The sequence below is a fragment of the Kogia breviceps genome, chromosome 3 (assembly GCF_026419965.1).
Source record: "Kogia breviceps isolate mKogBre1 chromosome 3, mKogBre1 haplotype 1, whole genome shotgun sequence".
Lineage (NCBI taxonomy): Eukaryota > Metazoa > Chordata > Mammalia > Artiodactyla > Physeteridae > Kogia > Kogia breviceps.
This window is the reverse complement of record NC_081312.1, coordinates 101,039,254-101,055,536: the sequence shown is the minus strand read 5'-3', so window position 1 is coordinate 101,055,536 and position 16,283 is coordinate 101,039,254. Positions and strand designations below refer to the sequence as shown.

At 38.5% G+C, this 16,283-nt stretch overlaps 2 protein-coding genes across 4 annotated transcripts in view; one reads left to right on the top strand and one right to left on the bottom strand.

Moving 5' to 3' along the window:
• Positions 1–7,832, top strand: part of NPTN (neuroplastin) — a 66,988-nt gene extending 59,156 nt beyond the window's left edge. The window contains exons 7-9 of one of the 3 annotated variants that reach the window (XR_010839707.1): positions 5,279–5,370; positions 6,207–6,281; positions 6,821–7,832. Coding sequence is in view for 2 of the 3 variants with exons in the window: in XM_059057549.2 (XP_058913532.2) it covers positions 5,349–5,370; positions 6,207–6,267 (83 nt within the window). In the remaining variant the exon portion in view is untranslated. Of the gene's footprint in view, positions 1–2,580; positions 2,828–5,278; positions 5,371–6,206; positions 6,282–6,820 lie in introns of those variants that run through there. The other 2 variants (XM_059057549.2, XM_067029334.1) reach the window with 2 other exon arrangements.
• The window catches only part of REC114 (REC114 meiotic recombination protein), a 173,625-nt gene continuing 165,168 nt past the window's right edge, over positions 7,827–16,283 (bottom strand). The window contains exons 7-8 of the mRNA XM_067030616.1: positions 10,564–10,650; positions 7,827–8,085 (exon numbers count right to left, since the gene is read on the bottom strand). Coding sequence (XP_066886717.1) covers positions 7,921–8,085; positions 10,564–10,650 — 252 coding nt within the window. The 3' untranslated portion in view covers positions 7,827–7,920. The remainder of the gene's footprint in view (positions 8,086–10,563; positions 10,651–16,283) is intronic.

The window sequence follows — 16,283 nt, the reverse complement described above, 5'->3', positions numbered from 1 at the left end:
AGCAAACTCACTTCATATACTTTCCTCCCATATGCCCTTCTTTCAATTTACATATAGATATATGCATACACTCCTTTTTGGAATGAATGAGGCGGTACCTTATACCTGATACAGATTTGGAGTTTTAGAGATGATGAATTTTTACTTGTCAGACAGCCGTTTGTAATTCTGTGTTGACTTATTTATACCATTGTGAAAATTGATTTTTAAAAAAATAAGCCTGACATGCTTTTTCTCTGCCAAATGAATACACTATTATCAAGATATAGCAGTGATTTATTTCTGACTCACTGGACCTTTTTTATATGAAAAAAGTTCATATAAAACTCAGAGTATTCATATTTGGGCAGTCTGTGAGTTTTTGGTAACTCGGCGCTGTACTAGAAAAGCACTAAGGGAACAATACAAAAGTATAAAAACACATAAATTTAAACATATAGTTTAGCCTGAGTATGTTTCAGTAGAAGAGCAAATATTGCTTTAGATTTCTCACATAGAAAATACTTAGGGTTAAGGTTTAGCTGCTTCCAGGGGGAAAAAAAAAGGCACATGACTTTTTGTCTACTGGAGTATATACTCAGGACATTTTGTAAATGAAACTTACATCTAAATCCCTTTCGGTCACTGTTACCATGTCTTTGAGGATCAGTGCCCCAGTGGGTTGTCTTGTAGGTAGATTATCTGCATATCACCTTTAACCTTCAATGTTTTTAGTAACAGGTGAATTGTGGAGCCAAGTAAGGGCTTTGTTTTTTCAGTTTACTCACCTCCTGACTACATTCTCTGAAAATGTTAAATGATAATTCTCTAAAAAGACTAGATACAAAAGAAGATATACAGATTGCCAACAAACACATGAAAGAATGCTCAACATCATTAATCATTAGAGAAATGCAAATCAAAACTACAATGAGATATCATCTCACACCGGTCAGAATGGCCATCATCAAAAACTCTAGAAACAATAAATGCTGGAGAGGGTGTGGAGAAAAGGGAACACTCTTGCACTGCTGGTGGGAATGTAAATTGATACAGCCACTATGGAGAACAGTATGGAGGTTCCTTAAAAAACTACAAATAGAACTACCATACCACTCCACAATCCCACTACTGGGCATATACCCTGAGAAAACCATAATTCAAAAAGAGTCATGTACCAAAATGTTTATTGCAGCTCTATTTATGATAGCCAGGACATGGAAGCAACCTAAGTGTCCATCAACAGATGAATGGATAAAGAAGATGTGGCACATATATACAATGGAATATTACTCAGCCATAAAAAGAATTGAAACTGAGTTATTTGTAATGAGGTGGATAGACCTGGAGTCTGTCATACAGAGTGAAGTAAGTCAGAAGGAGAAAAACAAATACCGTATGCTAACATATATGGAATCTAAGAAAAAAAATGTCATGAAGAGATTAGTGGTAGGACGGGAATAAAAGACAGACCTACTAGAGCATGGACTTGAGGATATGGGGAGGGGGAAGGGTAAGCTGTGACGATATGAGAGAGTGGCAGGGACATATACACACTACCAAATGTAAATTAGATAGCTAGTGGGAAGCTGCCGCATAGCACAGGGAGTTCACCTCTGTGCTTTGTGACCACCTAGAGGGGTGGGATAGGGAGGGTGGGAGGGAGAGTGACGCAAGAGGGAAGAGATATGGGAACATATGTATATGTATAACTGATTCACTTTGTTGTAAAGGAGAAACTAACACACTATTGTAAAACAGTTACACTCAAATAAAGATGTTAAAAAAAAAAAAAAGACTAGATACAACTAGCATCCCGCTAGCTTTCCATCCACCTTACAGCTGGACATACGTTTGGAGCTCACCTTGTGTGTTGGTTCCCTGCTGACTGAACCCAGAGAGTGATTAGTGTGCTTTTAAGTCTTTTCCCAATACCCTGGTGAGATCGGGAGTGAACCTGCTTAGTTGCTGGGGCCTTCAGTTCTGCTGCACATTTTACTGACCTTGAATGAAAATAGTAGGAGCTGATTTAAGAGAAGTGGTGGCATCAAAAAGAGTTTTCCATTATCACGTTAGGGAGATAATTTTATAAGCAAGTATAGGCACTCTTCCTTTAAGTTGTTGGTATAAAAGTTACTTGAGGTTTTGTGGGAACCATTTTTAGTGTCTGTGATGTATCCAAACTCTTTAACACTTTAGAATTAAGAGCTAGTCTAACGTTCCAAAATCAGTTAAATGGTCAAAACATTGGTAGCATATGAAGCTTTACAAGAGGCCAGGAATGTTGGAAAAGGAATGTGACTTTTAAAAATGATATGCAAACACACGTGTTGTCTCTTAACCAGGGGTCATCTGGGTCAGTAACAAGCTACCTTATGAAGAAAATACAATAGACTGGAGAAAATAATTGTTACTCTTTTGGGTTTAATGCTACTCTGCTGAGATCAGGCAAAATTTAAGTGGGTTTAGAAACCATAAAACCTCATCCTCAGTGAGATGAAGGCAGTGAAAAAGGAGCTTTGACCAGACAGTCAACTTACTTTGACATTAAAGCCATCTTTTTGGAGGTGGTATTGTATCAGGTAATCTGTTATTTACTAGGCATTGCAGAGCACCCTTCCAGATTCTGAGGCGATGTAGGGGAATAAGGGCTCTAAGTGCATTCGGTTGGGAAGACAACATTCAGCTGAATGAATCAGTGTGTGCAACAGGTCCACCAGGAACTTCACTCATAAGATGGATTCCAGAAGCATCTTGTTTCCACTCTTCCCCCAGCCCTCTTCCTCTCATCTAGTCAGTGGCTGTGAGTAATACCCAGCTGGAGAGAACAGTCATTGTTTAAGTGGCTGTCTTTTGCCCTGAGGGTTTGGGGGTATGTTGATATTTGTCGGTTACTATGACTTCTTTTTTTTCCCCCCTCAATTGCATCAAACCCTTAAAACATGGTGGTAAGTGAGCGATATGCATGCTTTTGGAGTTTGTTTAATCTCCGCTTCAGTCTATACGATGCACAGTTCATAATGTTAACACTTTTCTTCAAGTTTACTTCATTCACTTTCACAACTAATTTGGATTTCAGTTTGCTGTTTAATCCTCATTTACTTTCATTTTCTTACCTTTTATCTGTAGTTCTGTTCTTTCCCTCTCTCCTGATTTCCTTGTTAGAGGTCAAGTTGTTTTTTTGTTTGACCTGTAAAGGAGAGTGGTGCTGTAGATAGTGATTCAGTCCAGGAAAGTGGGAGACTTGAGGCTCTTTTCTTTGTTCTTTATAAATGTGGAAGTGGATCTGGGGAGAGAGATGAAGGGGCTCGTGAGATGTAGGCACAAGTGTGAACAGCAACTGCTCCCACTTGCAGGCTTGGCAGCTACACCAGAGCCACTGTTGCTAAAACCCCTCATGCAGCCCTTTGCACGTTATCTGCTTGTTGGGCTGGAAAGTGACGTTATTAGTCAGACACCAGGGCGTACATACATCCCCATTACTGAAGAAAGAAAAGCTCATGGTGTGAAGTGCTTGGGTTAGTGCTGAAGTGTCACGCTTTGAAAAGATTAGCTTGGCTATCACGATTCCCTCTCCCCCTTTTTTTTCTCTTAAAATTGGGAGTAGATTGGTGATATTCTTGAATCGGCTATCTTGCTTTAGAATTTTGTGGTTTTGGGTGCACAGCCAGAGCACTAAAAATATTCTAAGTTTGCTCCTGTGTCCTTTCCTGTAAGTCCCAGAAGTGCTTAGTTCCTAGCATGTAGCTGAGCTGGCTTGGCCAGGATGCTGAGAGCGTTAAGGTGTTGTGGTGAGGGAGGATCTAGGCTGGTCTCGTGGGTCTCAGTACCTGGTATGTCTTTGTATATCTTCACTGTATACACAGCACACAGATGTCTTGGGTGTCTGAGTCTTAAGTTTGTTCTCTGTACTGTTCGATAGTGTACTATTGTTAGTAGTAGAATCCTGTGGACACTGGTGTGTTGCTAGCCTATTGTTCTGGCTAAGTCACTAGTTTGTGGTTAGTTTTGTTTCTGTTTTGTTTTGTTTTGTTTTTCTTTTTTCTTTTGAAATCTTTTTTTGCTCCAGTCACTGTGTGTGCTGGCAGTGGCTTTGCCTCTCCGTTGCCTCAAAGGAACAGGTGGAGCAATGTCTCCCTCTGACAGACATTACTCCTGACGTGTGCTCCTGCAGATGCCTACACTGAGACTGTAATCTCCATAACTGCTTCATGTGCACCAAGCCCCCTTGTGGAATCCTGCTGAGAGTTTTTCTAGAAGCCTTCAGTTCTGAATCATTTAGTCTACCTGACGTTTGTAAAATAAAAAGAAACTAAGAGCACTTACTTGATTCCCCCACCTTTGTGGGCCTTAAAAAAAAAAATCTGTGTGTGTGTGTACAGACACACACACACACACACACACACACACACACACACACACACACACACACACACACACACACACACACACACACACACACACACACACATCCCTGATTAAAGGGGACCAAGCTGCCCTTAGTTGAAACAGGAAAGAAAAACTTACAAATCAGAATCAGAAAATACCAATTTAAAAAGGCACCTAAACTCAGATAATAATGTAAGCTTTTCGATTAAAAAGAAAACAAAAAGATAACTCATGGCTCATCTGGGTTTGGGTTCTGGTTTTGGCCAGGGCACAAGAGTGAGCCAGTTTTTCTATCTGAAGTCTTTTCTAGAGGGATGTCAGCACCATTCAGCTTTCCCTGGTCTGTCACAGAACATCCGCTGGTCTACCTACCTTTGTTGCTGGCGTAGCCTAGCCTGGCTGACCCAGCATTAGGTTGAACCATTGTGGCTTCCTCAGTCTCATTCTCCAGACTAAAGACTCTCCTAAAGATTACAAAACAGCAAGAACAGTGTCCTTTGGGGAAGTGAGGATGTGTGGTTAAACATATAGAACATACACATCCATCTACATTGCAGGATTGAGCCAAAACTATACATGCATTCACCACAAGAAAACAAACAGCAGGATTTTACAACTGAAATGTTGGTTTGTCTTCTCATCTATTTAAGAGTGAACCACTGGAACTTGGGGACAAGATGAGTATAATGATATCGCAGCCTATCTGTCCGCTACAGTTGCAGTTTTTCATGACAAGCATTCAAAGTGTTAACTAAAACCATTGAAACAACATACCTGCCATTAAAAACCTGAATCTAGAAATAATAACTCCATGAGTGTTTTGCACCTCCAGATGGAATGGCCTTGAATAAATGCTATGAATAGCCATGTTTGCCACTTGCCGTTTACTGTTCTGTTAATCCTTATACAGAGTCTCACAATTTTCTCCCTTCTTCTTCTGTCTCTCAATGGATTATTAAAAACTGAACACCTGTGTGTAGACGATGAACCAGCTGGGCCAATGTAAGTAGTTTATTCGACATTGATTCAGTAGTTTCTGGTTGGGTTATTTTGTATTTGCCATTTAATCAAAGGGCTAGCTAAGATTGTGGGGGAAGACAGTGAGTGGAAACAATGTTGCAGTGTAGACTTCTTAGCCAGACATGGAGTCGACTGATTGCCATTTGATTCCCAGGACAGGCCGTACAGTTTTTTTAGTAGCAATACAAAGTGGAATACCATGCAAAAAAAATGTTTAAAATTTTGCACACCCCATATGTTTAAATTAATAATGTGGGGGAAATCACCATTATATCTGAGACTTCAGGTTTTGTTAAAGTTAATTTCAAGCTCGACTATAGCATGGATAAACTGCCTGGCTCCATTAAATTGCGTGTATCCAAGAGACAAAATTGCAAATTTTGAATCAATCCAAAATTAGCAGAATCTCCTAGAGTTAGGGACTAAGGAGTCAGAGGCAGGCAAACAGTGCCCAAATTATTAAGTGCCAGAGGACACAGCACTGCTTGTATATAATTGAGTATCTTTTATCATTTGAGAAGAGACAGTGGTGTTGAGTAGAGAAAAAACTATTTCACCTTTATAGTAATTATAGTTTACAAATCAAAGGGAAAGTTACCAGTATATTGTCTGCCTTGGGAGTCAAAAGGATCTATTAATTTAAGGTATGTAGGGACTTTACACAAAGAATATTGTATATTAATATTGTGCAATAAAACTTCTTACTATACTAGGGATGGCAGTAAGTGGAAGGCTCCCTGTATTTACGCGTGTTATACTTTAAAAAGTTGCTACTGACCTTGAGTTTAACTCTTGTAAATGCAATTTTTCCTCCAAAGGAAAACCAACTCTACCAACAATCACAAAGATAAAAACTTGCGCCAGAGAAACACAAATTAAGTACTACTTGTAATGTAAGTATGGCCTTCTTTAGAAATTTTTTTAAATTATATTTAAATGAATGTGCCTCTGTTGACCTTATTAAAAATTCTTCAGTAGTTGGTGTTATGTTGCAAGATCTTTTAGTTGATTTCAAGAGCAGCCAGTACTGTTGGAACAAGTTGTCCAGTGTAGCAGCTGGAAAGGAAGATTTTCAGCTGAGCTCTTTCACTTATTTACATAAATGCTTTCCAGAATATGTATGATGTTTCAAAACATCACTTTAACACTTTACTTACATCTTTTAAAAGAGGTAAAAATGAAATCATCACCTTCTTAGGTGGATTATTCTCAGAGGCCAATTGGTCCCACTTTGCTTCTGAGGGCAAGGCAAGAATGGTGGCCAGGCACAGCTGGGCTGGAGTACCTTCCAGTTAGGCACATGGAGATCAGAATTCCACACCGCATCCCTGAGCATGCTGTTTGAACCAAAGCTTTGTTTTATAGGCACTTGGTATAGTCGTAAGTAATAGTGCACATTCTCTTTTAATTTCTAAATACTCTTTCTTCACAGATCTTTAGGTTCCTGAAACTGGTGGCAACATGACCTGCTAAATTTTCTGCTTGTACCTCTTTGGTTCTTTCCCTTTCAAGTGAGCAGCACCATGATGACTGTCTAAAGCATGCCTTATTTAGCCTCTCCTGTAAGGGTGACCTAGCCAGGTACATTTTAAACAATGCTTCAGTGTAGAGGGTGTAAACTATTTTGGGCTTGATGTGCTGTGAATGTTGCTTTTTTTTTTTTTTTTTTCCCCTTTGGTAGAATATTTAAATAGAAGTAAAAAGGTTCTCTGAGGATCAGATCATGCATGCACCGTTTTTTACTTAATGCAGCTGTTAAATTGGCAAAGCTCTAAAATGCACTGCTGCCATCTAGTGATACATTTTTGTAAAGTACAGCAAAACCTACAGATATATACAGTATATAAATACATATATATATTTATATTTTTGGGGGTGGGAGAAATCCAATAAAATAAATGCTTGTTTCATTTTTAAGCTGCTGATACTCATTCCTTACTGTATGTTGTCAGATGAGGAAACTGTTCAGTTCTGGTACATAAAGATGAGTAATATAAACTGAAATCTATAATTTTAAGGGCTTAACCTATGACTTCGATAAGCTGGAACAGTCCACTGAATGGATATAATGAACTGCAGTATATATGTATGATTGCTTTTTAAGTGATTATTTTTTCTTTTGTTAAATCATGTAAATTCTTAAATCCTTTTGCACTGATGTATTGAACCTAATTGTACATTCAATTAAGGCAAACTTTTATAATTTACCTTTTGTTTTCAGTGACCTTGAAATGTTACAGCATGGTATTCTATGCAACTAGTTATACTTTGAGGTTGACACTGTATTTTTTCATTGATTTTCACACCCGGCAGGGTTCTCACACGGTGCGTAATGGTAGATGCATGTACTTGTGTTTTGTGTAATTGTTGAAGTGCAATGATGTATAAAAAAGTGGATTCACCTGTTTTTAAAAATAAAACTGATAAAAGGTGTTGGAATAATACTCTTTATTCTAGTATCTTCTCTAATCTTAGGAGGAAGCATTTTTTCCATTGCGCTGAAGTTCCTCAGTTCTCTATGTACATAGAATGTTAGTTGCTCAGCTCTGTCAGCTTTTTTAGTTCCTTTTCCACCTCTTCCACAAATGCTGGGAAATTTTGATCCATGAGGCACAAGCGTAGAAAGGGGCCTAACTCTTCTGTGTTCCATGCTGATTGTTCATAGACCACGGGCAGCTCCTCTGATGCCAGGAGAGACTGTGGGGATTCCAGAAGAGTAGTTTATTAGAGATTACAGGAAAAAGCAACAGCCTGCATAATAGAACACAGAAAAAACTTTGCCTTAAGGAAAGATTTGGGAAACAGACACCAAAAATTAGTGTTAATTAGCTTTGCAGAGTTCCTTTACGTAATGTTTCTAAATATACAAAGTGAGATAAACTTGTATCCTTAGGTATTTCAAGTATATTAATGAAACGATTTGAAAAGTGAAGATCCTGCTTCAATGAAGAGTATGGTGCTGATAAGTCTATTGATGAATGGACACCACTAACTTAGTTCATCCTTCCCACCTTATAGGTGGAAGAATGGGTGTGAGCAGTTCATCATATGGAAACTGGGTTCTGAATGTAATACAGAGAGGTCACAAACTGACCATCCCAAGGACACAATTACCTCGCTTTTTCTGGTCCTATCCGTGAGGCTTGACAAGTAGAGGCACGTATCCATCACCACAGTCAAGACAGAACATTTCCACCACCCCCAGGAAGTCCCTCATGCTACCTGCTCTTGTCAGACCCTCAACCCTTGGCAACCATGATCTGTTTTCCATACCTTCTAGTTTTGCCTTTTCCAGAACGTCATATAATGTGTGTTTTTCACATGCTTATTTGCCATTTGTATGCCTTTTTTGGTAACTTGTATTTTAACACCATTTGACTAAGCTGCCAATATTTAAATATTAGGAGAGTTCAAATAAAAGTCTGACTGAGCTTGGCTATTTGGAAGATAAGGCGACATTGGATCCACAGTCCCACGTGACGAAGATGGCTCCAGCTCTGTGTGTGGTTCAATTACGTCTGGGCCTTTGACTCAGCCTTCTTATTCGCTCCTCATGTTAATTCTACTTAGGTAGGTGCTTTTCTGCCCTTTCCATGGATGGCATGGTTTGGTATTTATGTATACAACTGACATTTCTCTAGGAACTATCTATAATAGAAATTGACTTTTCTAAATTCAAACTAGACTGTATCTAAAGGTAGAAAGAAGAAAATGAAAGTAAAATGGAGCCCTGTTCTCCAGTGAGAGCCACTGTTAACATGTTAGTTTATCTCCACCCAAACTTATGTTGTGTGTTTTTACTACAAAAATCATGCACGCTATTTTGTAGCCTTTTAAAAAACAATGTAGTATGAATATCTTTCCATGTCAATAGATACAGACATCACTTTTAGTGACTACATTTTTATCCTGCCTATGGTTATAGCACTCTTTAACCACTCAGTATCCTATTAGTGAATAATCACATTTTCAATTTTACTATAAAAATCACTGAAAAACATCCTTGTATGTATATTTGTGTAGATGAAATGGTATTATAGGTAATAAGATACAAAGTTATATTTTATCTATATTGCTAAGTTGCTTTCAAAGAGTTTTACCAAACTTTATTCAAAGAACAACTTGTCTAGAAGGTTAGAGCAAACAAGTAACATATCTGAGCTCCCAGCCTGGTGCTTTTTCTTCTTTATACATGGTTCTTCTATATGATGTAAATAAACTGGGCTGAGGTAACACCTTTTATAGCAACTGATACTTCCTGAATAAGGACATCACACACTGCCTTGCTCATGTTTTTTTCTGTGGCTCAGCCTGAATCAGTTAACCTGTAACCCCAGTGCAGATACGAGGCTACAAACTGGGCACTATAACGTCTGCCCTGTGACTCCATTTATTTTGAGTGAGTGGTGAGCCAGATGGAGAAAACACCTGTATTTTCTTTCTTATACCACTGTTAGCACAGTTCAATAGATAAAGTAAAAAGGAAATTCATCCTTGAATATTGATGAATTCCATGCAGAATTTTGTGGAAAGCATCGGCTGAGAGCCTGCTGTCGAGCACAGCAGGTAATGCAGTGAGAAGGAGACCATCTTCAGGAGCTCCCAGCAGACCAGGCATCAGGAACCCTGAGCCTGAATGAATAGTTCTGCAGGGGTCTTCGGTAACAGCAAACTGCAAGGGGAGAGGGCATGTCTGAAAGCAGTTCTTTGGTAACAGAGTTGAATCCTCCTGGGGCTCCATACATCCTTAGCTGAGATCCTCACAATGAATATCTGCCCCTACAGAAACTATCCTTGATATGACTCCAAATTCATATTGATATTTGTCTTCAAAGAGTTTCCAAATTTCGTTTCCAAAATTAAATTGAAATTCTTACCTGTATTCCTCTTTCTGGGATAGGTGGTGAATAAATTCTTTATCTCACACATTTAAAGGCTAACACTATAGACCACTCTTCATTTTTTATTTCCTCAGGAGAATAGTTCTTCAGTATGTGTCAGCGTGTCTAATCTTACAACAAGGGTAGGTGGAGATGGGCTGTCTCTGTCTTTACCATCTTCTATAGCAACACTTTAAGTTACTGTTCTAGAACAATGGATTGAACAGAGGGATACAAATTCTTCAGGATCACTGTTTTTCCTGACATGAAAACTGAACATGGAAATAGGCCCTACCTGAGCTAACCAGGCTACTGAGATCCTTCCTCTTGGAGTGCTTGTGCCAGCCGGTACCCACTGTTGCTGCTCCGGGTTCTGGTGTGACTGCAGTGAAACTACATGCAATTAGGCGACTGGCTGAACAGGCCATTAAAGAAGTGGAAACATATGCATTCATGTTCAAAGAAAGAAAACATCAGTAAAAGTGGTAAGATCATTGTTGGTGTAGTCTGTCCTGGTTTAAGCTTGGCTTTTACTTGATTTACCACAGTAGAGGTACAGACAGAGTTTAAATCTGAGGCGCCTGCCCTGTGCCTGATGTTCCTTATGTCTTACAGGCTGGCAGTGCTTTTCCTTGTCTGATGCCGTGGTGTACTTGTCTTCAGAGGCCCAGCCCAGGACCATATGCTGGTACTGGAGGGCAGTAGACATTGCCCAGCTTCTGATAATCATGATTTGTCACCTTCTAAAAATTATTACTCAAGTAATACATGTTCACTGCGAAAAAAGGAAAATGGGAAAAACCCCTATAGTTGCAAGATAATCTTACATTTTTAATAAAAGTTAAAAAAAATCTCATTTTAGACATTGAGGGGAATGAGTTCTTCTGTTAGTAAAATTCCTAGATATCTTCATTCAACAATGTTTTGTGCCTACTGTGTACTAGACACTGAGGTGATAAAGGGAAGGGAGCCACAAAGAACAAGGTAGAGGTCTGGCCCTCAAGAACCTACAGCCCAGTAAGAACTTAGCAAGTAAAACAACAATTAGAATGCAACCCAGGAAGTGCTGGAATGGAGGTAAATATAAGAATTAACGCTTGTAGTGGAGGGGAGTACAGGAGGGGTATGTGCACTAAGCATGAAGGGTAGGAATGCTTTAGAGTCCAAGCTGCTTCCAAGAAACCTGTTACAGGAGGGTTTGTTCTCTAGCAGAACACGGGATGTTTTCTATGCAAACAGAGTGAATAAGGTATAGAAGGAGGCCTGGAGGCATAAGAGGCCCTGAGGGCTGCTTCTCCCTAAAAGCACAAACTTTTCCAAGAGCCCCACCATTCCTCCTTCCTAGCCACATGTTTGCAAGCCTGGTTATGTTTTGGATACATGTGGTGCTTGTACTGCTAATCTCCAGACAGTTGTGAGCTAGTGGTATCACACAGGGAGAATCCAAGACCCTCCCTGGAAGGTGTCTCTATCAGCAGCATGTTCTGACTACCAGAAGTAAATGTTCTACATGGAAGCTGACTGTTGCTAGTTAGTGCGTATTAGCAGAAATGCATATCTGGAAGCATCAAAAATGGACAGAGAGGAAGGAAAGAACAAAGAGAAAAGAAAACTAGTCAAGAATACTAAATAAAAATCAGCAAAAAGGTAAGGGACTTTAATGAGTCTAGAATCCTTAGGCAAGCCCCATTTCTCTATTTAGTTTCCTTATCTGGAAAAGTCAGACCCTAGTGTGTCTTTCAGCTCTGATATTTGATGTTTTCCTAGGAGACACATCAGCTCACACTGTGTTCTTCAAACAACTGGGAAAGACATCAACCAAAATTCATATGCCATACACACTGACCTATATAGCCAAGTGCGATGGAAGCAGCTGAGGCTACTGGGGTGGCCCTAAGGATTGGACAGTCCTCTGCCCAAGTGCAGAGAAATGGAAGGTTCTGTGCACACAGGAACGAGCCCCTGGCCACTTTCTTCTGGACGACTTGTGCTAACAAACAGAGGAAAGAGTTCACCTAGGAACTGCCCCCCTCTCCGAGTAGGCTGGGTTGCTTTAGAAGCCCTCAGGTTGAGAAATACCTGGTTAGGCCACAATCAGCAAAATTACAAGGCTGAGGAAAAGTAAAAACAAAATAAGAGCCAGAAAGTGACTCAATAACTTGAAATAGAAAGACATGGAATTATCTCTATTTGCAAAGAAGAGAATCACTGTTTTAGACAAAAGAAAATATATAGGCCAGAGCTTGCACCTCTTGAATTGGATTCTGAAAAAGGGAGCATGATAGCAAGTTTGCACAGCAGCAGCTAAGGGCAAGCCTTAGGAGTTTTTGGCATTAGGAAGATTAGAATGTTCTAGGTAGTGCTTCACAATGCCTGCATGCTGGTGAATTAACCCAGTAGCTTTATCTTGTCTCCTGCTCTGCAGCATCAGACACTCTGTCTTATCATGGCCCTATTGACTCGTGAGTTCTTACCCTCAGTAATAACTGACTAGGATGCTCATTTGTTCATTTGCAAGGGAAGGCAGATCTGAAAGGGTAACAGCACTGGCAGTAATAGTAATAATGGATCATGTTATTTAGATATTTGCCAGGTGTTGTCCTAGCTGCTTATAGACAGAATTTCAGTCTCACCATTTTACAGATGAGGTTGAGTGACTTGCATGAGATCACGTAGCTAGGGCTAGGATTCAAACCTAGATCCATTTTGATTCCAAAGCCTGTGGTCTTTGCACAACACTGCCATCTCATCTACTCAACACCAAACTACAGATCAGAGGAAGACTTGAATACAGAATCAAGAAAAGATGTGAAAGTTTTGTCATAAGCAAGAAAGTAACTTATAATAAACCATTCCACCCCATTTGTAGAGAGGGGATTCTTAAAGAATATAGCAGCAGCTGATGAGGCAAAAATGTTTTAAACTAGATCCAGGGTTTGTAAAAAAAAAACAAACTCCAACTTTAGTATTAAGACATGTTCACAACAAAAGTCATGCAGAAACAAATGCAGGGGAAGAATTCTAAAACATCAAAATTTGATTTGGCAACTTAAACACAGTCAAGAAATCCTATGGTTCTTGTTTAAAGAAAAACACTTTATGATAAATAATGTAAATCTATGTTCGCCCCAGATAAACTATGAAAAGAAAGTTGGTGATAAAACAGCAAAGGTGAATTGTCTTGGCCCAGTGAGTTTAAGGGGAACTTCCAGGATGAAGTGATGGAAAGCCAGGTTTGGAAAATCATTACTCAAAATAGAAAATAAGAAAACGCAGCTTGAAACTAGAATTTCATCCCAAGAGCAGAGGTAGCTTAATGCTAGCAGCATGTGGGACTATGCCAAAGAAATGCTAGAATATGTACCTCGAGGAGAAATTCTGTAATAAAGATTCTCACACTTTTATCACAAGACTCCTTTACACTCTTAAAAACAGCTGCTGTTTTGAGTTACGTGTGATATTTATGTTAGAAATTAAAACAAATTTTAAATATTTAAAACTTATAAAACCATTATGTTATATTAAAAACAATTTAATGAAAACTATATTTCTTAACACAAAAATAAAATGACTTTGGAAATCTCTTTAATATCTAGCTGGACTCCCCTCCTATCCACTTCTGCACTCAATCTGCCGACACATGTTGTTCTGGTTGAAGTATATGAAGAAAATCTGGCTTCACACATATATAGATGGAAAGTTTTTTTTTAAAAATGGGCTTTTCAGGTAATTGTGGATATTTCTTGATATGACACCAAAACTCAACAAGTGGTAGTTTCTTAAAGGTTAGTTTCAAGGTAGAATCTGAAATCACAGCAAGGAATTTTTTATACTCTGTTATATTAAAATCCTTTGGTGTAAGCAATCTCTGTACTGTTTTCCATAGCAGCTGTACCAATTTACATTCCCACCAAGAGTGCACCAAGGGTTCTCTTTTCTCCACATCTTGTCTTTTTGATAACAGCCATTCTGACAGGTGTGAGGATATCTCATTGTGGTTTTTAAATTGTTTTATTTTTATTCAAACATGAATAAGTACAAAATAATATAAAATACATGAAGACATAAATAATGATACATTGATCACTTGAGTATATAAAACAACATTAACTTTGAAGTCATTCTCATTAATGTTTTTTTAAACTTTTTATTTTATATTGGAGTATAGTTGATTGACAGTGTGATAATTTCAGGTGTACAGCAAAGTAATTCAGGTATACATATACATGTATCTATTTTTCAAATTCTTTTCCCTTTTAGGTTGTTATATAATACTGAGCAGAGTTCCCTGTGCTATACAGTAGTTCCTTGTTGGTTATCCATTTAAAATATAGCAGTGTGTACATGTCAATCCCAAATTCCCCAACTATCCCTTCTCCACTGGTAACCCTAAGTTCATTCTCTAAGTTTGTGAGTCTGTTTCTGTTTTGTAAGTAAGTTTACTTGTATCATTTTATTTTTAGATTCCACATATAAGTGATATCATATGATATTTGTCTTTCTCTGACTTCACTCAGTATGACAATTTCTAGGTCCATCCATGTTGCTGCAAAATGGCATTATGTCATTCTTTTTAATGGCTGAGTAACAGTTCACTGTATATATGTACCACATCTTCTTTATTCATTCCCCTGTAGATGGACATTTAGGTTGCTTCCATATCTTGGCTATTGTAAACAGTGCTACAGTGAACACTGGGGTGCATGTATCCTTTAGGACTATGTTTTTCTCCACATATATACCCCAGGAGTGGGATTGCAGGGTCATATGGTAGCTCTATTTTTAGCTTTTTAAGGAACCTCCATATGGTTCTCCACAGTGGCTGTATCAATTTACATTTCCACCAACAGTGCAAGAGGGTTACCTTTTCTCCACACTCACTCCAGCATTTGTTGTTTGTAGATTTTCTGATGATGCCCATTCTAATTGATGTGAGGTGATACCTCATTGTAGTTTTGATTTGCATTTCTCTAATAATTAGTGATGTTGAGCAACTTTTCATGTGCTTCTTGGCCATCTGTATGTCTTTGGAGAAATGTCTATTTAGGTCTTCTACCCATTTTGGATTGGGTTGTTTCTTTAATATTGAGCTGCATGAGCTGTTTATATATTTTGGAGATTAATCCTTTGTCCATTGATTCATCTGCAAATATATTCTCCCATTCTGAGGGTTGCCTTTTCATCTTGTTTATGGTTTCCTTTGCTGTGCAAAAGCTTTGAAGTTTCATTAGGTCCTATTTGTTTCTTTTTGTTTTTATTTCCATTACTCTAGGAGGTGGATCAAAAAAGATCTTGCTGTGATTTATGTCAAAGAATGTTCTTCCTATGTTTTCCTCTAAGAGTTTTATAGTGTCCAGTCTTACATTTAGGTCTCTAATCCATTTTGAGTTTATTTTTGTGTATGGTGTTAGGGAGTGTTCTAATTTCATTCTTTTACATGTAGCTGTCCAGTTTTCCCAGCACCACTTTTCATTGAAGAGACTGTCTTTTCTCCATTGTATATCTTTGCCTCCTTTGTCATAGATTACTTGACCATAGGTGCATGGGTTTATCTCTGGGCTTTCTATCTCCTCCAGTGATCTGTGTTTCTGTTTTTATGCCAGTACCATATTGTCTTGATTACTGTAGCTTTATAGTATAGTCTGAAGTCAGGGAGTCTGATTCCTCCAGCTCCGTTTTTTTCCTTCAAGACTGCTTTGGCTATTCGGGGTCTTTTGTGTCTCCATACAAATTTTAAGATGATTTGTTTTAGTTCCGTAAAAAATGCCACTGGTAATTAGATAGGGATTGCATTGAATCTGTAGATTGCTTTGGGTAGTATAGTCATTTTCACAATATTGACTCTTCCAATCCAAGAACATGGTATATCTCTCCATCTGTTGGTATCATCTTTAATTTCTTTCTTCAGTGTCTTATGGTTTTCTGCATACAGGTCTTTTGTCTCCCTAGGTAGGTTTATTCCTAGGTATTTTATTCTTTTTGTTGCAGTGGTAAATGGGAGTGTTTCCATAATTT